Source organism: Schistocerca cancellata, chromosome 8 (genome assembly GCF_023864275.1).
Source record: "Schistocerca cancellata isolate TAMUIC-IGC-003103 chromosome 8, iqSchCanc2.1, whole genome shotgun sequence".
NCBI classification, from domain to species: Eukaryota; Metazoa; Arthropoda; class Insecta; order Orthoptera; family Acrididae; genus Schistocerca; species Schistocerca cancellata.
Window position 1 is genome coordinate 194,870,155 of NC_064633.1, and position 25,367 is coordinate 194,895,521.

Here is a 25,367-nt window from a genome sequence, read left to right on the forward strand (position 1 = left end):
TAATTGGTTGGCCTCTCAACAGATACACCTCCATTGTGGTTGCACCTACAATACAGCCATCTACAAGGCGTATCATAATTAATGGCATAAATGGATACAACTGAAAGTACACGATACTAGAAGCAAAAAAGTCTCAGTAAACATAGGATCAAAAATGCATACCGTAAGAGCTATGAGCAATTTTTCCATCTTCTGTACTGTGAAACAAATCTCTTCTACTGCAAGCTGTTTGCTTTCCATATTTTAGGAAGTGGCAGTATGGACCAAAACAAGAAAAAAATGCCCAGTAAACATGCGCTCTAAAATACATACATTAAGAGCTATGAGAGCTTTTTCATCTTCGCTACTTTGAAACATGACTCTTCTAATGAACAAATGCTCAGAACTTTTAAGGTATGCATTTTAAAGCACATGTTACTGGACATTTTTTCCTTGTTCTGATCCATACTGCCATGTCCCAAAATATGGAAAGCAAAGAGCTTGCAGCAGAAGAGAATTGTTTCACAGTATCAAAGATAAAAAAATGGCTCTTAGCTCTTAAGATATGCATTTTCGACCCCATGTTTACTGAGACTTTTTTGCTTCTAGTATCATGTACTTTCAACCGCATGTGTTTTCTCCATTAATTACGATATATCCTGTATATCTCTGAGGCACACAAGCCTCCCCACCAACAACAAGATCCATGCTTCACGTAGGAGGGGTTTAATTAGCATATATTCGATAAATTTTAAATATAAATGTTACAGGTATTTGAACTGAAAGGAAACAAACGATAAAAAAGTAATGATTGAAATGAGACTTGAACCAGTGATTAAGTCTTGAACACTACAATTATTTTTCCATATGTTTCATGGAAATGCTTGTAGAACATGTATCTTTGTTTAAAAATGTTCAATGGCAAGGAATCAAACTTGACCCACTCAGGAGCCATGGAGCCAAAACACCTATAGAAAAATCTTTCTTAGACATGACATTTTGCAATTGGTTTTAAACTACTGATGGCTTTACTAGATGGTAAACGAAAGCATCACATGCAAACAAGCTAAGAAGGCTGTTCAGATTGTCTAACTTGTTTATACAGATGAAGAACAGCAAAGGACCTTCAACACTTCCTTCAGGAATGTCAAATATCAAAAGAATTTTACTTGACAAGTTCCTGTCAATTACAACTTAGACACAAAATCATGAATCCACTTGTGCAACTGTGACAATACTCCAGAAGGACAGTATTTGATTAGAAGCCGTTTGTGAAAAACAATGTTAAAAATCTTCCGGAAGTCTAGAAATATGAACTTAGAAATATGAAAGGAATGAAGACTACTTCTCAAGAAGGCATCAAATTAATTTTTATCAGCTTTTTTAAACAAATTTTGCATTCATTTCTTAAGGATTTGGTTGTTAAGGTATTCAGTCTTGCTGTTGCTAAGAAGTCAAGTACGTTATCACAAGAATTTACACTTCCAAGTGGCATCCTCAATCAGTTACACAGAAAAATAATTTGCAGTGAAAGCATTTAATACAGTTTTGGGCAATGTTTTATTATGCCTACAAACGATGCTTCATAATTGTATGAGAATGGTACCAATTCAAAATCAGCCTTAAGTTTTCTTTCAATCTTTTAGAACTACACGTATCATAAAAAGAGCTGCACCCAAGGATCTGACTGACCCACTGCAAACTGGATGGGTATGTTGCACATCATCAGCTATGCCATTGATTACTGAAAGCCAGTTGCCCGTACTCAGGGAACATGGAGAGGGCGGTGGGTAGGTGGGGGTGGGGGTGGGGGTGGGGGTGGGGGTGGGGGTGGGGGTGGGGGTGGGGGTGGTGGGGGGGGGCTATGGGGACTCCAGTAGGACTCTGCAGGAGAGACGCTCAGTAGCTTGGTACGGGCTTTTGTTAAAGTTTCGAGAACATACCTTCACCGAAGAGTCAAGCAGTATATTGCTCCCTCCTACATATATATCTCGCGAAGAGACCATGAGGATAAAATCCGAGAGATTAGAGCCCACACAGAAGCATACCGACAATCCTCCTTTCCACGAACAATACGAGACTGGAATAGAAGGGAGAAGCGATAGAGGTACTCAAGGTACCCTCCGCCACACACCGTCAGGGGGCTTGCGGAGTATGGATGTAGATGTAGATGGAACCCGTAAGTTGATATAAGAACCCCCAAATGGCTACGCTGGCCAGCATGACAGTGGGTACATGACTAGAGCATCACCTGAGTGTGCACTATGCCCAGACGACATTGGTTGGTCTTGGGGAAGGGGACCAAACAGCAAGGTCATCAGTCTCATTTGTTTACGGAGGGATGGGAAAGGAAGTTGGCTATGCCATTTCAAAGGAGCCATCCCAGGATTTGCCTCAAGCTATTTAGGGAAATCACGGAAAAAATAAATCAGGATGACAGATGTGGGTTTGAACCATTGTTGTACTCCCCAGGCGACATGTTTGGCAGCATGCTGCCCAGCTAGACGAGTCCTAGAGGGGTCACATCGTGGGGCTGTGGCAGGCTGGGTGATCCTATCATACTGTGTGCCATACTGGTCATACGGACACCACTATTTCTGTTGTTGGTGGCAATGGGTACAGGTAGCAAGCATGCATGACCTATAGGATCTAAATTTCCAACAAGCAAAACAAGTAGGGAAAACTGATGGACTCTCTGCCAAGCATGAACAGTTCCAGTACCATTGGTAAGGGTCATAGGCCATCTTGTCTTCTATGCAAGTGCTAGTATCATTGGCAAGTGGTTGCATGATACAGTGCTCGCCACACACCAATGGTTATGGGGCCATGCAGACATACAGCAGGTAATCTTTAGTAAGGATGGCTCTGCCATTCCTGAACGTCCACAACCACACCCTATTTCGAGAGTCCTTGACTTCATATCTCTGCCACCTTCCAAGCATGCCTTGCAGTCGTGGATACCCTGCCTTAGTCATCCATAGCACCCGATCTCTTCCCAATCACAAATGTGTGGAGTATGTAGAGTGTGTCATCAGGACTCCATATCCACAGAAGATCAATCTGCAGGAACTGCATGCTCAGATGCAAACAGCATGGGCTGGAGTATCACAGAACTGTATCCAACATCTATACAACCACTATGCCGTGACGTCTGGATGCTTGTATTATCAACCTTGGGTGGACCACACCATACCGATTCATAAGTCTTGTGACTATGTAGTTCATTAAATGTTGGTCCTTCAGAATAGACAGAGTAATCATTTTCTATGGGTGGTATCATCTACCTGCTTGCCAACAATAATCATAATCCATCTTATCCTTCTGTGTGCAACTCTCTTTTATGACAATCAGTATGTATCATCCAAGTCAAAACGTCAATAAAAGGAACCAGTTATTAATTTATCCAGTTTGTCAATTATAACGTCTGATGAATAATATTATTTAAAGGCAAGAAAACATTTTATTAGCTTTGTAATTACACTCTGGATACGGAAAAAAACAACACATTTACTGTAAGAAAAACACAGAAGTTACACACAAGCCAAGAATAAAGATTGAAAGCAGAGTCATGGAGCAGCACATAAATATAGACGTCAAGGAATTTTTTCTTTTCTTTTAACACTTCCTCCAAAAGAAAAAAATCATGAAATTATTGCTTTGTCTCTTGCATGCCAATTTCTGAACATAGAAAATTAAATCGAACTCGTTCAAGAGGTTTCGTCAAAATATCTGCCAACTGGTTGTGTCCATCAATGTGCTCCAAGAAAATCTCACCGTTCAGATATCTTTCACGAACATAGAAATGTCGGACCTCTATATGTTTAGAACGTCGATGATATTCTGGATTTTTTGCCAACTTCAACGCACTAGCATTGTCAATGTAAAGAACTGGAGCCTGCCCCGACATTTCCACTAATTCTGATAGCAGACAACGTAACCAAACTAACTCTTTTGCTCCTTCACTAGCTGCAATTATTTCCGCCTCAGTTGTGGATGTGGCCACTACTTTCTGCAACTGACTTGTCCATGACACTGCACCACCTGAGTACTTTGCAAGAATTCCAGTTGTTGAGTGCCTTGTCCAGTTATCACCTGCGAAATCTGCATCAGCGTAAATCTTTAACTCTTCTTTTTTATTATATGCAATTCCAAAATTTAAGGTCCCTTTCAAATACCGGAAAATGCACTTTACTCTATTCCAGTCTTCAGTGGTTGGTTTCTCCATAGCTCGAGCAGCTTTATTGACTGCAAAAGTGATGTCTGGACGAGTTACTGTTGAAAGGTACATGAGACAACCAATTGCTTCACGGTAGGGTACAGATGACGAAACTTCTTCGTTTTGATTATTGTCCTCACGTCCAATAGGAGTTGAGATTGTATTGCATTCTGCCATTCGAAATCTTTGCAGAATTTCTTTTGTGTATTTCTCTTGACTTATCATTATTGCTCCATCTTCATATTGCTTTATTTTTATGCCAAGAAAATTGTCAAGACTGCCAGTTGTTATTTCGAATTCATGTTGTAAAACATCCATAAAAACAGCAATTTCTTTCTTGTTACTGCCGACAATCAGCCCATCATCAACGTAGATTGCCACAAAGGCTATTTCCATTTTGTCTATGATAAAATAGGCATGGGTCTGCATCACTGTTTGAAAAACCAGCTTTCTTCATGAACTCAATAAAACGTTTGTTCCAGCAACGTGGCGCTTGCTTCAACCCATAAAGACCTTTTTTTAAGAAACATACTCGGCCTGTACCATATTCAAAACCTTCTGGTTGTTCCATATATACTTCATCTTCAAGTATTCCATACAAAAAAGCTGTCTTTACATCGAATTGTTCTAGCAGCATTTTCTTTGAAGCAGCTACAGCCAACAGAGTTCGTATGGTGTCATAACGTGCCACAGGGCTAAAGGCGTCGTCATAATCAATTCCTGCTTTCTGAATACAGCCTTTTGCAACCAATCTGGCTTTAAAGCGAGTACCTCCATTGACTGCGACCTTTCGCCGTAGAACCCAGCGGTTTTGGAATACTTTGCCATTCTTCGGACGGTCAACCAGCACCCAGGTATTGTTTTCCTTAAGTGATTGAAGTTTTTCACTAATAGCTTGCATCCATTCTTCCTTCTCGTTTGACTGCAATATTTCTGAAAAACAGTTTGGATCTTTGTATCCAAGTGCATCAACTTTTGTTGCCATACAAAATTCACCACTTTCCATCCAGGTTGGTTTTCTTCGTTGTCTTTTATTCTTCTGTTTCTCTTCATTAGAAGATTCAGCAACTTCTGCTTTTAGAAATTCTGTTAATTCTTTATTTTCTTCAGATTCACTCGACTCTTGACTTTCTCTAGAATCGAGAGTGCCAATTTTTTCTTGAGTTTGGCTTCCTCCAGAAGTGTACAGCCTAGGAGATTTACATTGGTCATCTTTAGATGAATTTGGATCATTAAATTCTTCCCGAGGGACTTCAAATTCAACATGATCACTATGTAAATCACAAACAATTTCTGGCTTAAATTTTACATCGTGACTCAACACCACTTTTCTTTTAGATGGAATCCAAACTCTAAACCCATCTTTGTCATTAACATATCCAACAAGTCGTCCAAAAACTGCCTTATCATCAAACTTGGAACGGAATTGTTTGTTAATGTGAACATAGCAGCCTGTGCCAAAAATTCTGAGATGATCAAGTCGTCCTACTGGTCGATTAAACCATAGTTCATAAGGGGTTTTATTTTCAACTGAAGATTTTCCAGTACAATTTATTAGGTAGACTGCTGTGTTACATGCCTCTGCCCACAACCCTTTAGGTAATTTACTCGGATTTAGCATTGACCGGGCAGCTTCAACAATGGTCCTATTTTCCCGTTCAGCCACACCATTTTGTTCAGGAGTGTAAGGAGGAGGAATCAGTAGCTCTATTCCCCTGTCTGCAAGCAGTTCACTGACATTCTTATTGTTAAATTCTTTGCCACCATCACATCTAAATTGTTTGACAACATGTCCATTAGTTCGCACTTCATTTAAAAACTGCTTAAGCACAGTACACACTTCACTTTTGTGTCTTAAAAAGAAAATTCGACGAAATTTACTAAAATCGTCTTTGAAACATACATAATAATGCTTGCCTCCAAAAGATTTCGTGCTCATTGGTCCATTTACATCCGCGTGGATTAATTCACCAGTACTGGTAGCGCGTATTGTTCGTGTTTTGAATGGCAGCCTATGCATCTTTCCAACCGCACAGCCATCACAAAATTCACTCTTGGCATCTTCCACATTAATGTTCATTCCTTTTAAAATATTCTTCACATGTTGTTTATTCTGATGACCAAACCTTTCATGGTACACTTGCAAAGTTTCGGATGAAGTCATCAAGCTCATACGATTCATTTTTGCATTTCTAACAACACGCATGTTCAACACAAAGTCCATTTTTCACATAACCTGTCATAACAATATTGCCACTGACTTGTTTTCGAACACAGACATTATTATAACTAAAATTAGTACTGTAGCCTCTGCAGGCAATGGCTCTCACAGAGAACAGATTAGCACTTGCATCAGGGACGTACAAAACATTGTCCATTCTAGCATTTTACCATTTATTGTTTCGTCGGATTTGGATGTAAACTGTTCCTTGACCGTACGCACACATTTTGACATCTTGTTTTCCCAATGAAATTACTTGAGGAACATCGAATTCACTATACGAAACAAAATACTGTTTGTTGGGAGTGATATGATTTGTAGCGCCACTGTCGCAATACCATTTATTTGGGTCACTGTGATTACTGGTACACACACCCATAGCGTATGAAGTAAATGCAGCGTGTTCACTGTCTCGCTTCTTCTCTTTTCTTTTATTGCTGTCACGAGTGTTCTGTGGACACTCTGCTGCCCAGTGACCTAATTGTTTGCATTTATTACACGGAAACTTCTGTTTTAATTGTGACTTCGTCATCTTTACTTGCTGATTACTTGTTTGCCGTTTTCTTGTTTTAGAAACGACAAAAGCTGCACTTCCATTAACGTCTTGTTCACGCAGTTCAATAGTACAGAGTTTTTCAATCAATAAATTCAAGCTTTGCTTTTCTGTCGGTATCGTATCCCAGAGATCCTTAAAATTGTCGTAGTCTTTTCCCAGTGTAGACAAAATTCGACCATTTAAGATTCTTTCAGATAGCGTATTTTCTTCATGTTTTGCTAATTCATCGTTCAGGTCCACAAATAACTTTTGCAGTTTGGCCACGTGTGCACTAATATCTTCCGATTCATCACGTTTAACACGGAAAAAGGTTTCAAACAACATATTCAAACGCTGAGTACTGCTACGTTCAAATCAGGCGCGTAATTTGTCCCAGATTTCTTTAGCATTCTTGCACGTTAAGACGAGTTCTGCAACAGGTTTACTTAGCGCATTTGCTATAATACTTGCTGCCTTTGCGTCGTCCTTGAGCCATTCCACATACGCTTCTTTTTGTTCACTTGTCGCATCTTGCGGCAACTCTACACGTTCATGTGTACCGTTAATAATATCTTCTAGTCCATATGAACGTAGCACCATAGAAATATGCCATTTCCATTTGGCCCAGTCGTCAAGTCCTTCAAGCTTATCAATGCTGACCTTATAATCGCCGCTAGCAGTCATGTTTCTTTACAGACATACGCTCATTTCAAATATTGTTTTAATTAAACTGTGTTGTTTGCCTTTACACGTGTACTGGGCCCATAACCTGATGAAAAATATTATTTAAAGGCAAGAAAACATTTTATTAGCTTTGTAATTACACCCTGGATATGGAAAAAACAACACATTTACTGTAAGAAAAACACAGAAGTTACACACAAGCCAAGAATAAAGATATTGACAGCAGAGTCATGGAGCAGCACATAAATATAGACGTCAAGGAATTTTTTCTTTTCTTTTAACAACGTCTATCCATACTAATTCTTAGCAATTATCCACCTCAATTTCACAACAAGATAAACTAATACTAACTGCAACAAATGTGCCACAACCAACTGAATTTAATCTGTCCTTTCTGAATGCCATTACACCCTTGGTAAAAAATATCAGCTGATTTTATCTCTAGTTTTTGCCAGCTTTCAGTATCCTTAATGATTTCAACTTCTGTACTTTCTATTAATACTTGGAGCTTTGGTTCTTTTCCAATACAGCTACAACAATTTACACCACCAATGGTTCCTTGGTCTATCCTCGTCCCGTGCTTCATCTGCTTGCTTTGAGGCTTTAATGCCGTTTGTACTCTCCTGAGACCCTCATACCTAAAAATCCCTGGTCCACTCCACACAACTACCACTACCCATATATCGACCTCCTGTGTTGTTGACCCATAACATATCAAGCAGATCTTGACACCTCTCCACCCTATAGCACAATTCAAGGGATCTTCAGCCTACAAGCCCAAAAAACCATCTATTCCTTTGCTTCAGACCCTCCATTCAGCTCTCAGAGAAAGGTCTGTAATTGGTCCTATCAACAACAGTACAGATGGTGAGCTCTAGTTTTGTCACAAAAGCAAGAAAAAGGGGGAAAAAGACAGGGGATGGAACAACTGGAAACAAGAAGTACAATGAATGAAGAAATAAGGGCTATAACATTCTTAAGAGTGAATTGGAAACAGCTCTTTTTTTTTTAATTATCCATCTCCTGACTGGTTTGATGCAGCCTGTCACAAATTCCTCTACCGTGCCAACCTCTTCGTCACAGAGTAGCACTTGCAACCTATATGTCCTCAATTATTTGCTGGATACATTCCAATCTCTTTCTTCCTCTACAGCTCCCTCTAGTACCACAAAAGTTATTCAATGAGTCTTAACAGATGTCCTATCATCCAGTCCCTTCTTTTTGGCAGTGCTTTCCATCTATTCCTTCCCTCACTGAATCTCACAAGAACTTCTTCATTCATTACCTTATTAGCCCACCTAATTTTCAACATTCTTCTATAGGACAATATCCCAAATGCATCAATTCTCCTCTGTTCAATTTTTCCTGCAGTCAATGTTTCACTACCATACAATGCTGTGCTCCAACTGCACATTCTCAAAAATTGATTCCTCAAATTAAGGTCTATGTCTAACACTAGTAGACTTCTCTTGGCCAGGAATGCCTTTTTTCCTTTGCTAGTCTGCTTTATATGTTCTCCTTGCTCCACCCGTCATGGGTTCTTTTGCTGCCAAGGGAGCACAAGTCGTTGACTTCATCTACTTCATTATCACCAAACCTAATGGTAAGTTTCACACTGTTTTCATTTCTGCTACTTCTCACTACTTTTGTCTTTCTTCGATTTACTCCCAATCCATATTCTGTATTCATTACTATGTTCATTACATTCAGCAGCACCTGTAATTCTTTTTCATTCTCACTGAGGATAGCTATGTGATTAGCTAATCTTATCATTGGTATCTTTTCACCTCAAATTTTAATTTCGCTCTTTAACCTTTCTTTCATCTTCATCATTATTTCTTCAATACATATACCGAACAGCAGGTATGAAAGACTACATCCTTCTATTACACTTTTTTTAAACCGAGCTCTTCATTCTCGGTCTTCCATTCTCTTCATTCCCTTGTGGCTCTCGAACATGTTGTATATTAGTCGTCTTTCCCTATAGCTTACCCCTACTTTTCTCAGAATTTCAAAGATCTTCCACCATTTGACTTTGTTCAACACTTTTTCTAGGTTGACTAATCCTATGAACATGTCTTTATTTTTCTTTAGTCTTGCTTTCATTATCAACCTTAGCAGCACAATTGCCTCTTGTGCCTTTCCCTTTCCTAATGGCACACTGATCACCACCTAACGCATCGTCAGTTTTCTTTTCCATTCTTCTCCATATTATTCTCGTCAGCAACTTGTATGCATGAGCTGTTTAGCTGAGTGTGCTATAATTCTCGCATTTGTCGGCTCTTGCACTCATCAGAATTGTGTGGATGATGTTTTTCCAAAAGTCTAATGGTATATTGCCAGTCTGATACATTCTACACACCAATGGGAATAGTAGTTTTGTTGCCACTTACCCCCAATGATTTTAGAAATTCTGGTGGAATGTTGTCTATCCCTTCTGCCTTATCCTATCTCAAGTCTTTCAAAGCTCTTTTAAAAACTGATTTTAATACTGGATCTTCCATATCAAATCCTGTTTGTTCTTCTACATAATCATCAGACAAGTCTTCCTCTCATAGAAGCCTTCAATGTACTCTTTCCACCTATGCAATCTCTCCTCTGCATATAACAGTGAGATTCCCACTGCAGTCTTAATGTTACCATCCTTGCTTTTAATTTCACCAAAGTTTTGTTTTGGCTTTTCTTTATGTTGAGTCAGTCCTTCCAACAATAGTTTTTTTTTTTTTTTTTGCTCTCTTCGATTTTTCAAATTTTTCATAAAGCCATTTTCCTTAGCTTCCCTGCACTTCTTATTTATTTCATTCCCATGAGACTTGTATTTCTGACTTGCCCTGACCATTTTTGCAGTCAACTAAAGCATTTATTCTATTATCCACAGTTTCTTTGCAATTACCTTCCTTGTACCCAAGTTTTTCTCTCCAACTTCTGTGATTGCCCCTTTAAAAAGATGACTATTCCTCCTCAACCGAACTGCCTACTGAGTTATTCCTTACTGCAGTGTCTAAAGCCTCAAAGAACTAAAAGTTTATCTCCACATCCCACTTCTTTGTGCACTGATTGTTCCTGACTAATCAAACTTCAGCCTACTTTTCATCACTACTAAATTGTGATCTGAGTGTGTGTGTTCCTGGGTACGCCTTACAATTCAGTTAATTTCGAAATCTCTTGCCTGATTATGATGTAATCTAAGTGAAATCTTCCTACATCTCCAAGCCTTTCCCAAGTATGCCACTGCCTCTTGTGAGTATTCGCTATTACTAGCTGAAATTTATTGCGGAACTTGGTCTTTCTCCTCTCTCATTCCTAGTACTAAGTCCACATTCTCCTGTAACCAGTTCTCCGACTCCTTCCCTTACAACCACATTCAAATCCCCCATGACTATTAGATTTTCATCTCTCTTTAAATACTGAACTATGCTTCAATATCCTCATATACTTTCTCTCTCTCCATCTTCTGCTTGCAAACTATTGTTGTTGGCGTTGGTTGGTTATCAATTCTGATGAAAATAGCTCTATCACTGAACTGTTCACAGTAACTCACTCTACTCACTCTCTATCCTAGCTTCCTATTCATTCAGTGACATAATTAATATTTTCCTTGCTCTACTATGTAATTTACTAGCTCTTGTCCTCCTCTAAGGAATGGGAGGAGTATCTGGTGTCGTCCGTGACATGCCAGCAACTCTTATCGAGAGATTTATTACATTACTATGTGACACAACACAGTACATCAGTCACTTCACAGTAGCTATAAATGCAAGATTCTGTATTAGAGCACTGAGGTTGGATGCAAAACACGAGTGGCCCGAAATCGACCGACTTCTTCTCATTCAAAGCTAGAGAGCCCTCACTCTTCTCTTTGTGAACAAACTGTACACTCTACCCCTCTCCTATGACAGCTTCCAAGCAGATGTTAATCATACTCCCATTACACCATACTCTGCTGCGGTTGATATTACCCTTCCATTTCACTTTACTGACCTTTCACTGTATTTAGAATGGGCCTTAGTATTTCTCCTTTTCAGATTTTCTAGCTTCCCTACTGCTGTGTTGTCCGAACAAGACACAGCCACGGCAAAAGCACCACAGGCATAAAGATGCGAGCTGGTGCCAGTGCGATGGAGACTCAGCACTTGCGTGAGTTCCACCAGTGCCACAGGGGGTGCTGAGGAAGAAGATATTGACTTCACCTTGGTGAATTGCCGCCTGAGTACGATCTGCCAATGACTGGACGACAAAGGACAGAAACCTACTCAGAAGATAGAAGAGCAACTCTCGCCTGCTTGGTTATAGACCATCATTCTGGGCTGACATAAGACAGGAAACGTCGTTTAAGTCACAAAGGTAAGTAAACCTTTCTAACTCATTTGTGTGACTTTGTTACTTATTTGCTGGAGTGTTGTAGAACCTTCGTTCTGCTATCCTGTTACCTGACCCTGGGGCACAGCTGTGTAATTACGGCAGGGAGAGTTTGTCTTAGCAGTGTACTACACCAGGAGCCGTTTCACGAACTCACAAATTCGGCCTACCGTAACAACAGTGGCAATTCTGCCTCCACTGAAGTAGCGACAAGGCCTTTACAAAACTGGCAATGAGGATTTACAAAACCTACCTACCACATTCAAACTTCTGACATTTCATGCCCTGACTTTTAGAACATTTTTCTTCATTGGTTATTCAATCTTTTTCTCATAGTCACCTCCCCCTTGGCAGTCCCCTCCTGGAGATCCGAGTGGGGGACTAGTGTGGGATCTTTTGCCAATGGAGAAATCATCAAGACACTTTTTCAGTTACAGGGCACAGGTCCTGTGGATACACATTATGTGTCTTTAATGCACTGGTTTCCATTGCCTTCTGCATCCTCATGCTATTGTTCATTCCTGATTCTTCTGCCTTTAGGGGCAGTTTCCCACCCCACAGGCTAGAGAGTGCCCTGAACTTCTCTCCGGTCCACTGCCCTCTTTAACAAGGCCGTTGGCTGAATGAGGGTGACTCTTTATACCGGAAGTCTTTGGCCGCCATTGCTGATGATTTTTATTCAAAATTTAAACAGTGGTAGGGTTTGAAACTGTGACCAATGACATTATGATTAGTAATCACAGGCACTACCCCGTGAGACCAGCTCTTGGGGCAATGACAATTGGAAAGGTCCTAGCAACTGACAAGCCAGCAACAGAAATACTAAAAACCTTAGATGGACAAGGAAAGAAAGAGCTACTGGGTTTTTGGGAATATGTGAGGAAATACTCTTGAATGAGGAGTGGTCTAATGATTTCTTGGAAACGATCTTGGTACCCCTACAAAAGAAAACCAAAAGGAGAAATGTTAGAAACCTAGGACTTCAGTCTGATACCATATGCAGACTTAATACAAGTCCTAGTAAAGAGGTACACTTAAAAGAATAGGAAGATTCAAGAAGTTTTTAATCACCAGGAGAAAGCTTTCAATAGGGTTAGGTGGGGTAGATTCATGTGTACCCAATGAAAAAACTGTGTCAGCTGGAGACAAAGAATATTTATTAAGAAGCTGTACCTTAAGCTAAAGGCCACAGTCAGAGTTAGTGGAGAACTAATGGAAGGAATAGGAATACAATGATGAGTCAAGCAAGGATGTTGACCTTCACATGGGCTGTTTAACACCTACCTGGAGACTGTCATAGGAGAGTATGCAACAAGCAGAAGGGTAGAGTGTACAATTTGTTCACAAAGAGAAGAGTGAGGGCTCCCTAGCTATGAATCAGAAGAAGTTGGTCAGAAGTCGGCTGACTGATCCACACATATTTTGCAAGATGCTGTCAAGTTGCTCTAATACAGAATCTCGTATACTATGAAGTGACGTGCTGTGTTGTGTTAAATAGTAAAGTAATACATCTTTTGACCAGTCTTGCTGGCACATCACAGACAACACCAGATACTACTCCTCCCACTCTTCAGAGGAGGACAAGAGGTAGTACATTACATAGGGAGCAAGAAAACTAATAATGTCACTGAATGTTGTGACCAGGTGAACAAAAATAAAGAGTTGCTCCACCCCCTCTCCTAGCTGACACAGGGACAAGCTTCAGCTCTGTGAAAAGAATTCACAGCTTTTACGAAGATAATCCTGGGAAACCACCAGAAACTCCCAGCAAAAAGAGGTAAATTCCAGTTCAAAATTTTCTCTTTGAGAGTGCTTTGGAACTGCCTTCTGCTTTGTCTGGACTCCTTTAAAGTGGTCATTTTATTTTGTGTATAAAAGAATTACTCATCATCTAGTAGATGGTTGAACATGCAATAACAAAGTTAATTACTCAGAATCCCTCTTGTAGCATAATGGTTAAGATACTTGACTGGTGTGCTGAAGGCAGTGGGCATGAGCCCTGTCACATGTCAAATTTCTTCTTTTTCTCCTTTACAGCTTAATATATATGACTGCACACTATTTTTATTCAATTAACACTCTGCCATCTGGCGACACCACAGTGGTGGTGCGCGCAAAATAATGGTCAATGGCCGGCGACACCACAATGGTGTCGTGTGCATAGTGCCGCGCAGTGGCCGGCGACAGGACTTCAGTATCTTCTGCATTCTGTTGGTGTTTTGTTTAGATAACAGTAAGTTACACACGTCAATAAGTCTTTTATTTTTATAATTACTTGTGCCCTTTCATCATGGCAGACGAAAGAGACCATATGATTATTTACAATGAATGTGTGGAGCAAAACTTGGAGGTTGTCACTACATTGCATATGTCTCATCATGATCCGGTTGACAGACTTTCCGGTCACATAAAGCAACACCAACTAATATGCCTACGTATTTCCGAAATGAACAAACAAAAATGAAGAAACTGCCATGTATGTTGCAAAAACAAAAAAAAAGAACAAACAACTTAACGTGCAAGTCTTATGGAGTTGTGTTACATCTTGGAGACTGTTTTGCTGCATATCATATGATAAAGAAATACTAAGTACCAAAAGACAATGCAAATAAACAAATATATGAAACAAACAAAATTTTTATTTATTTCGAAATTTCATGAAAGTAGGGGAACAGGGTTGAGAACTTATGGGAACTAACGATGAGATTAGTAAAACGTAGCAATTTATAATCTCGCGATAATGTCAAGAATGGCTGATGGATGACAAGTCAAATAATCCGAATTAGTGCTGCTGGAGCCAAGCGAATAAATTTGTATGAGGCATGCAGACGGCAAAGTGTTAATTGTGGCCTGCATCCTGTGATACCTGGGAACATAACCTACATAATGTAACTGGTTACAAAAAGTTGATACTTCTGCTGGAGACCTCTCCTTGTTATTTGTAACTGTACTGCATAAAATGGAATTTAACTTTTTGACTTTTTTAAAATTCTCTTCACTTAGGCCAAGATCAGCTGGGAAAATCCAGTTGGGCAACTTCAACAGGGTGGGGGCGCTTGCAACAAACAGCTGATTGGACTTCTACTTGGTGCAGAAGATCACTCCCAGTCTGTGGAAACTTCAACCAATAGTCAAGGAAGAGATCAGATGGACATTTCCGCAGGACATTTTGTTCTCCATAGGATGCACTTGGAAAATATGTGCAAAATAAGAGGTTTTTACTGCTAGAGTGTGGAGACATTACTGACTGGCAGACCATTCCATAATAGTGAAACGGCCACAGAAATATTCTCTCTGGATGAAACTTGGATAAACAGTAATATGAAGGGTGGTAAATGTTGTCAAAAGGATTATGTTGTCAGAGTTACAGGGTTGGGAAAACTTCTCTAAAAGACTTATTATGGAAGTGTTCGATCAAGGAAGGGATCCGTCAGAGGGGACCTAAATACAATTCTGGACTAAATCTACAAAAGGTGATTACTGTGGTCAAATGAATTCTGGAAACTCTGAGAAGTGATTTGCAAATATGATTCTCGCAAATCTTCTCCAAAGTCATTGTGATTGATAACAGCATATAGATGGACACAACATCCACATGGCGGGCGCAATACCAAAGCAAGAACGTTGGAATGGTGGCGAAAGAAGCATGTTGCCTGTAATAAGAACATGAGAAAGCAGGTTCTGTTCGCTTTAATTCAAGAACATAGACCAGTTAAAAAACACGTGCTTGACAAATCGACAAAAGAGAAAGGTCACACAGTTGTCTGCTCGCCACTCTGTAACTGTGGTCTGAATGCAGTAGAACTGGCTTGGGCAAAGGTAAAACAGTTGTTTAGAGAGTACAACATTTCAGGAGACTGCAAGTCAATCCCTTCTGTCAATTACTGCTGAGAACTGGGAAGTATACTGCAGGAAGTTCCAACTGGAAGAAGATTATTGGAGACGTGACACTGTCGAACCCACAATACTTGAAATTATTATTAATACTGCTGAATCAGACAATATAAACTGTATCAACTGTAATGCATTATGCTCCAATGATGAGTATGCGAGTGATTCTGAGTGCTTTAAGTGCCCTTAAAATTCAACATTAGATATGTGAATAAATGTTCAAAATTATACTCATTTTCTTCCGACTGCCACAATGTAAGTTTTACTACTGGTTCTTTGTAATTTCAAGCTATGAGAAGTGATATGGAGTTGGTAGCAATAAACCTCATCATTCAACATGAAATCACTAATTTATACAGAATTACTAGCAACAAACGCCATCATTCAACACGAAACTATCAATTTAAATATCACAAATTCTGTAAATTTTTATTACGTCTCTCACAGTTTTTACTTTTATATATGCACAATATGTAGCAGCCAAAAGCTGTTACAGCAGCAGCTAATAGACAGCAGTACCAATGCTGCTTGGAGCACAAAGTGTATGTAAACACAAGTATGTTGCCCTCACAGCTTGACATTAGCATGGATTGTGCCCCCATGCTGCCTTTCTGCCCTCAGCAACCTATGACCTGGGAGTTGGTGGGTGGAGCTTGCTCACTACACTGGTACTCTGCACCACACATTTAAATTCCACGGTCGCTGTCAAAGCCAGCAAGAATTGTCCACGGACCAGTAACGATTGTTTTGTAAATTCACTGCATCGTAGTTTGTGAAACCTGCTTCATTGGTAAACAGGTAGAACTGCAATGAATTCTCTGTTAATGTCCATAGGCAGAAATTCATTCAATTATTAGATTCATCTCCATGTAATTGCTGATGCAGCGACACATGATACAGGTGAAATTTGTTACAAAGTATGTTGCATACAATTGTTTGTAGATGGTTTTCAAATGTGTGGCGCGTTGGATGATCTCTGTCCAGGTATCTTTCTGCATACAACTACAGGCTGTAGTCACCTTTTGTCTACACTGCCATTGATGAGTACCATCTCTGCCTTTTCAGAGTTAGAATAAACCATTTTCACAGTTTTTACAACACTGCACACACTGTTCTACTTGCGACCACCTCACATTCCTACTGTTCTTGCTTGTGTCCAGCACGCTATCACAGACGTCTGTTAACACAGTGTACTACAGTTATTCTGAGTACGAGGACTAATTCAGCAAGCGCTACATGCAGACACTGAGACAGCCAAACTCGTAAACATCGTAGTCTTCGAACACACACCCCTACAGATCTTGTCTGTTACAAGAAGTGACTGTACGTCTAAGGTTTCAAGCATCAACTTTACATTACAAATTATTCCAGATGTACTTAACATTTTACAATGTAAAATGTTATTAACATTATATATACTTATTAAGTTTTTTTCTATTTTCAGTTGTGCTAAATATACCAACAGGTTTCAATTTTCTTTATATAAACATAAACAGGAAAAAAAAACAAAAAAAAAAAAAAAAAAAAAACAAACAAGTATGTGTAGAATAGTCACTTCTGTGCATTTCTCAATGGTTTGTATTAACCAATTCAACCAACCCCCATTCTCACTTTTGGTCTGTGGAATTGGCTATTCAAGTGTTTGTTGTGGTTTGGGAGATGTTTTCAGTGGTAATGTTAGGCGACTCACTCTGTATATGGAGTAGAGTTTCATACGGTGCAGATATTTGTACACTGCAAAAAGATAAGGAAAGAAAGCTGAAAGTGTTGGAAATGTAGATATGGAGGAAACTAGAGGGTGTGAGTTGGGAAGACAGGGTGAGGTGCAAGGGCGGGTTAAAAAGTGTTGGGGAGAACAGAAATCTCATAGACACCACAAGGAAAACAACGAAAATTATTAATTAATTCAAGTAAATTTTGCCCAGCTGTGGTTGCAAGGTTAACATACTGTTCATTACTATCATTGTAATACCCAAGATAATGAGATAAAAAATGGAGGCAGGTAGAGAGTAGATTTCCCACCAGTGTTAAGGCCTCACGAGTCATTTATGATACAAATAAATTAAAAATGCTACAAGCTGACTTAAAGTAAAAAATATGCAAACACTTTGTTTACAAATGCACTGTGGTTTTTTTCTTCAACTTTATAATTATGATTAATTCACATGGATATATCAAAAATTGCAGGTCATTTGTTCATTACTTACTTCTAATTGAGGTTTGGTATCTACAAGACCCGAGCCGTGCTTTGGTAGCATTCTGTATCGTGATGGTGCCAACAGTGGTCTGCGGAAAACGCCATCGTGCAAGCTGGTCACACCTGCTGTAGTCGCAAGCAGGTGAGGCCTTGACACACTTGCTTCAGGTACCAACAACCCTGTACTGTGTTTTTGCTGTAAAAAGATAACCAATTAAAACCACATACAAGATTTAAGTAAACCATCTGCTAAACAAAAACAACTCTTCTCTACTTTATCTATTTGAATGTGCTCAAGGGAAACATGACTTTATTACTTTTGTTTTCACAACACAGGGTGTTTAAACACCATCTGATTTCAAAAGAATTTCTGTGTTAATTAAAACCAGTAGACTTTCACTTAAACACTGAAACTAAAAGTTTACCTTGGTGGCAGTTTTAAGTTAGCAGTTCATGTGGTTGCCAACAGAGGTCACCCTGGTGTACCTAGCTTGTACATTTCTAATCCAACTAGTACACACCCAATTCTTTACAGAATCAAGCTCTATTTACAGAAACAGCTTCAAACTTCGGACTGCTTTACAAATGAGTTAATGTGTTTAATACTTGGCATTAAGTATGTAAGCAATAGAAAGTTTAGAAAAATGTTTGAAATTATGCTTAAAGTTTGTTGGAAGCCTCTAAGCACTCTCATTATGAAACACTGGATGAATATAATCCTGACAATTTGCACTCCATTTCATAAATAGCAAGTTTTTCACACATCTCAATGTTTATGACATCACATCTCCTGGATTAAGTCTCATACAATGATATCATTTTGCAGGTACTTTCAGTAATGTATGTAGATACTGTCTACAAAGTGTACCGTGAATAGAGTTATGGTAAACAAATAACAGATTAAAACATCAAGCCTGATGCTAAAGTATGACTGCACTAACTGTCAAACGGCAGTAAATGATAAACTTTTCTTTTTTTCCATTCTTCATTTTGAGTGCGGGGTGTGTGTGTGTGTGTGTGTGTGTGTGTGTGTGTGTGTGTGAGAGAGAGAGAGAGAGAGAGAGAGAGAGAGCGCGCGCATGCACACAGGTTGGGTGGTGTCAGCCAGAGATAGTTTATACGTGAAGTATGCCTCAGAACTAATTAAACCTAACTAACCTAAGGACACACATCCATGCCCGAGGCAGGATTCGAACCTGCGACCATAGCGGTTGCTCGGTTCCAGACTGTAGCGCCTAGAACGACACTGCCACTCCGGCCGGCTGTTTTTTCGAAGTCTGACTTCTTTATACTTCTTCGACTGAGAGATTCGTGTGAGCATTTCTGTGAAGAAAACTGTTCCAATTTAAGTCAATTTCTTCGCCAGTCACCAATAGTAACTTCACCGACACCATATTTGAGAGCAAGTTTTGTTATTGTTTCTTCTTTTTCAAGTCATCTTAGTGTTTCTAATTTTAGATGCAAAGGCACAAATTTCCTCTTTTTTGTTAAAGCACTCATCTTTATAAGGTGTACAATGGAACACACAGTCAACAAACAAAACGACACACAACACTGTATAGTACAGGTACTGGGAACTACAGCAGCGTATAAACTCCCCAGTTTTGATCGGTAGCAGGAGGCAGCAGTCAGGGTATTTCGTGCCACACTGACAACAGATGTTCGTGCAACAGGGCAGCGAGCTAATTGTCGGTGTTGACTGCATTGTTGTCTGCTTTCTCACTGAGCTGTACTCTCCCTATCTATTGCAATGATGTTTTCATCATGTATCATGTCAGTAATAAAAAAAAAAAAAAAGAGAAAGTAGATCATTGCAACTTTGAGATTCTACTGTACTGGCTTCTGGGATAGTTGCTTAGTAATAAAGATGTCCATAGAGTCAAGATAGTGTTAACAAGCAACAGAAGGAGTTCCATTCTATGAAGAGAACAAGTCTGTTGCAAAAGACTCCTTGTTTAGAAAAAATGTCCTGTGTTCTCCGAACAAATGCCCCTCCTACAGCTCAAAGCACTTCACGATGGCATCAGCAGTTTCAAACACGGGATGTTCGTATAAGGTGAAAGCCATACAGCCCCCCCCCCCCCCCATCTGTTATGTACTCATTCAAAACTGAGTGCATTCAACAGAGCTTTACACATGGCCCACTGAAGTCTACTCATTGTGCCAGCTGAGACTTAGGCAGTCCGCAAATGTGCATTTGGTGTGTTTTTGTGGCTGTCTTTGAGTTTCAGACAATACAAGGTTCAATTACTACAATCTCTTCATGATGGTAAACAACAACAATATGTAGAGTTTTGTGAATTTATCCTGAATTTGGTGACAGAAGATAATTTCTAACGACTGGAAAAATTCGCATTTTGCTATATATGCAAAATCAGCTAACAGATGCTGTTTCATAGCAAATTGTATCAAAATGAACTATTTTATCAGAGATCGTTTGAAATTACTTTACTTTTTGTACATAAATACTGAAAACATGTCAAATTTTTGACTTGTGGCGTTGCATATCATCTTGGTGTGCCACATTATCTTAGAAATATAATGGGTGTAACAAAGTGTCACACCAACTGTGGATGGCAGAGTGGTCTTCATAAGATACACATCATGTAATGCAATGTAGTACTCAGCCGTGAGACCTAGCATCTTAGAACAAAGAAACACATACGTTTGTCTGTTAGCTAAAGTTCGAAAGTTGATATAATGTAGAACCTTTTAACATTTAATGTTATTTGGCAGGAGTTCTGAACTGGAGTTGCATTAAATACCACTAGAGGTCAGATCAGAAGTACCTGGTTTACAACACTGTGCAGCAAGCAATTGCACTGTAACCATTGTTTTCTTTTCTTATTCTGAAATGAGTGAAAAGACTAATCGTGACCCATCATGGGTTTAGATTATGACTCTCATAACACCTGAAGGGATCAGCAATCCCTGTGTTAGTTCTGCTTCAGCAGAACAAAGGTATAGACTAGTACTCTGCCAACAAGGCTTGTTTCCCCACACTCCTTGACCTCTTTGTTTATGCTGGCAATTGTCTGGTGATATATAGTGTTTGGAAAATGAAACCTGTCAGTAAAATTAGACTGCACCAAAATTCCTCTTCGAAAGTACAAATAGAGTTATTTTCTGTTCTGCTTCTACACTAGTGCCTTGTCGGTTCTATCAGTAGTGCTGCAAAATACTGGTAGAACAGCTACGAATGCCCATGATAGGTCAAAATTTATAATCTGCTGATTTTGTAATTACCGAATTAGGAGAGAAAAGAAAAATAAAATTGAGGAGCACCTTAGAGACATATTCAGTTTACCGGCAGGAAAATTCTGCTGCTTCTCAACACAATGATCAACTGTTGAAAGCTTAAATACAGCCAAAAGAAGAAAACAAAGGCCATTTTGGGAAAAACTTGATTTTTCTAAAAGCAAATGTTCTAGCCAAAAAGTTCCCCAACCACCACCTTTTTTTTGTCCCCGAAGCTCCATGTGCTTTGCACCATTTCCCAAGAAAAGATTTAAGATCCATTATTCTTTGCAGAAGATGGTTACAGGAGTCACATACTTCGATATGTTAGAGATCTAGTTTTTCAAAGTTGGGAGAAAATGCAGAAAAAAAATCCTTTTTTAACAGGACAAAGGACTCCTCCACTGGCACCTGCATTTCTTAACAATGAGGTGCTTCAATGACCGACAGCTGTAAGAGGGTATGGATCTCTCACTACACCAATGGCCTCCTCATAGGTCACCTGATCTCGAAGTATATGACTTTTTTGTGGGAATTTGAGAAATGCTCCATCTATGTGCTACCCCTTCCAACAACTCTGGGTAAACCGCAATGCTGCATAGCAACAGCGTTAATGCAGTAACTCTGGACATGCTTGACTACAGTTAGGATATGTGTTATTTGTGCAGCAGAGTGAACACTAAATATTCAAAATGCAACCGTAAAAAGTACCCCGAGGTTGTATGTGCATGGATGTAAAAGATACAATTTTGGAAATTAAACAGTTCTTTTGAAAATATAAACTGTTTAGTCCTATGAATAACTTTTAATTTATTACCTTGAGTCCATCTCCATTCATGTTAAAGATAAATTTTTGTGAAATTGGATGAATCTTTTTTGAAACACCCTTTAGAATAGGATACAAGGAATCAGGTTATATGCAGTACATAACACTTCCCTCTGTATCACACAACACAAGCAAGGTTGCATAATTTTCTTATAATATCACAAATGCATTTCTTCTTTTTTCCTGCATAATAGATGTAAAACAAAGTCTAGGGCTATAGATAGATAGTTGCTGAATTAAACACATTTGGCTGTCAAGAGAACAACATGTGACCCCTCCAATGATTGCTGTAGCAGAATATTGTCGAATCATCTTACACAGAATATTAAGAAATTTTGGTCATATGTAAAGGCTCTTAGTGGCACCAAAGCTGATGGCCAGTCCCCAGTGAATGAGACAGGAACTGAAATTAAAGGTAAAAAAGCAAAAGCTGAAATGCTTAATTCAGTTCTCAAATGTTTCTTTAAAAGGAAAAACCAGAAGGATTGCCCCAATTTAATCCTCGTACCACTGAAAAGATGAATGAAATACATATTAGTGTCAGTTGTGATGAGAAACGGCTGAAACGGTTAAATCTGAACAAAGCTCCAGGGCCCGTAGGAATCCTTATCAGATTCTATACTGAATTTGTAGCTGAGTTGGCCCCCCTTTTCTAACTATAATCTATCGTAGATCCCTCGAACAAAAAACCATGTTCTTGGAAAAAAGCACAGATCACACACATCTACAAGAAGGATCAAGGCAATCATGTAGATTCTGTATTTCTTGATTTCCAAACTGTGTTTGACTCAGTACCACTCCTATGCTTATTTTCTAAAGTATGATCATATGGGGTATCAAGTGAAATTTGTGACAGGATGGAGGACATTTTGGTAGGGAGGATGCAGCATGTTATTTTGGATGGAGAATCATCGTCAGAAGTAGAAGTAACTTCTGTTGTAGCTCAGGGAAGCATGTTGGGACCCTTGTTGTTCACATTGTATATTAATGGCATTGCAGACAATATTAATAGTAACATCATGCTCTTCGCAGATGATGCAGTTACTTATAATGAAGTGCTGCCTGAAAACAGCTGCATAAATATTCAGTCAAATCTCGATATGATTTCAAAATGGTGCACAAAGACTGGCAATTACTTTAAATGTTCAAAAATATAAAACTGGACACTTCACAAAATGAAAAAAACGTAGTATCCTATGACTATAATATCAATGAGTCTTTACTGGAATCAGTCAAGTCACACAAAAACCTGGGTGTAACACTCTGTAGGGATATTAAAAGGAATAATCACATAGGCTCAGTTGTGGTAAAGCAGGTGGCAGGCTTTGGTTTACTAACAGGATACTGGGGAAATGCAATACGCCTACAAAGGAGATTGCTAACAAATCACTCATGTGACCCTTCCTAGAATACTGCTCAAGTTCGATGAACCCGTACCAAATAAGACTATCAGAGGATGTGATGTGAATGTATACAGAGAAGAACAGTACAAATCCATGGGAGTGTGTCACAGACATACTGGAAAACTCTTTAAGATAGACGTAAACTATCCTGAGAACATATATTTACAATGTTTCAAGGACCAGCTTTAAATTATGACTCTAAGAATATACAAGAACCCCCTACGTATCATTCACATAGGGGTCATGTGGATAAGATTAGGACAATTATGAACTGTAGATTAAAACTGAAGAAACTGCAAAAAGGTGGTAAATTGAGGAGATGGGACCTGCATAAACTGAAAGGACCAGAGGTTGTAGAGAGCTTCAGAGAGAGCATTAGGGAACGATTGACAAGAATGGGGGAAAGAAATACAGTAGAAGAAGAATGGGTAGCTTTGAGAGACGAAATAGTGAAGGTAGCAGAGGATCAAGTAGGTAAAAAGACGAGGGCTAGTAGAAATCCTTGGTTAACTGAAGAGATATTGAATTTAATTGATGAAAGGGGAAAATACAAAAATGCAGTAAATGAAGCAGGCAGAAAGGAATACAAACATCTAAAAAATGAGATTGACAGGAAGTGCAAAATGGCTAAGCAGGGATGGCTAGAGGACAAAAGTAAGGATGTAGAGACGCATATCACTAGGGGTAAAATAGATACTGCCTACAGGAAAATTAAAGAGATCTTTGGAGAACAGAGAATGACTTGCATGAATATCAAGAGCTCAGACGGAAATCCAGTAATAAGCAAAGAAGGGAAAGCATAAAGGTGGAGGGAGTATATAGAGGGTCTATACAAGGGTGATGTACTTGAGGACAATATTATAGAAATGGAAGAGAATGTAGATGAAGATGAAATAGGAGATATGATACTGCGTGAAGAGTTTGACAGAGTACTGAAAGACCTAATTCGAAACAAGGCCCCAGGAGTAGACAACATCCCATTAGAACTAATGACAACCTTGGGAGAGCCAGGCCTAACAAAACTCTACCATCTAGTGAGCTAGATGTATGAGACAGGCGAAATACCCTCAGACTTCAAGAAGAATATAATAATTCCAATCCCAAAGAAAGCAGGTGTTGACAGATGTGAAAATTACCGAACTATCAGTTTAATAAGCCACGGCTGCAAAATATTAATGCGAATTCTTTACAGACGAATGGAAAAACTGGTAGAAGCCAACCTCGGGGAAGATCAGTTTGGATTCCGTAGAAATGTTGGAACACGTGAGGCAATACTGACCCTACGAATTATCTTAGAAAATAAATTAAGGAAAAGCAAACCTACATTTCTAGCATTTGTAGACTTAGAGAAAGCTTTTGACAATGTTGACTGGAATACTCTCTTTCAAATTCTGACTGTGGCAAGGGTAAAATACATGGAGCGAAAGGCTATTTACAACTTGTACAGAAACTAGATGGCAGTTATAAGAGTCGGGGGACATGAAAGGGAAGCAGTGGTTGGGAAGGGAGTGAGACAGGGTTGTAGCCTATCCCCGATGCTATTCAATCTGTATATTGAGCAAGCAGTAAAGGAAACAAAAGAAAAATTCGGAGTAGGAATTAAAATCCAGGTAGAAGAAATAAAAACTTTTGAGGTTCACTGATGACATTGTAATTCTGCCAGAGACAGCAAAGGACCTGGAAGAGCAGCTGAACGGAATGGACAGTGTCTTGAAAGGAGGATATAAGATGAACATTAACAAAAGCAAAACGAGGATAATGGAATGTACTCGAATTAAATTGGGTGATGCTGCGGGAATTAGATTAGGAACTGAGAGGC

At 39.2% G+C, this 25,367-nt stretch overlaps 1 protein-coding gene across 7 annotated transcripts in view; it reads right to left on the reverse strand.

Moving 5' to 3' along the window:
* Positions 1–25,367, reverse strand: part of LOC126095087 (protein cramped) — a 235,935-nt gene that overhangs the window by 102,564 nt on the left and 108,004 nt on the right. For all 7 annotated transcript variants that reach the window (XM_049909774.1, XM_049909776.1, XM_049909772.1 and 4 more), the window contains exon 11: positions 18,093–18,278. In XM_049909774.1, coding sequence (XP_049765731.1) covers positions 18,093–18,278 — 186 coding nt within the window. The remainder of the gene's footprint in view (positions 1–18,092; positions 18,279–25,367) is intronic.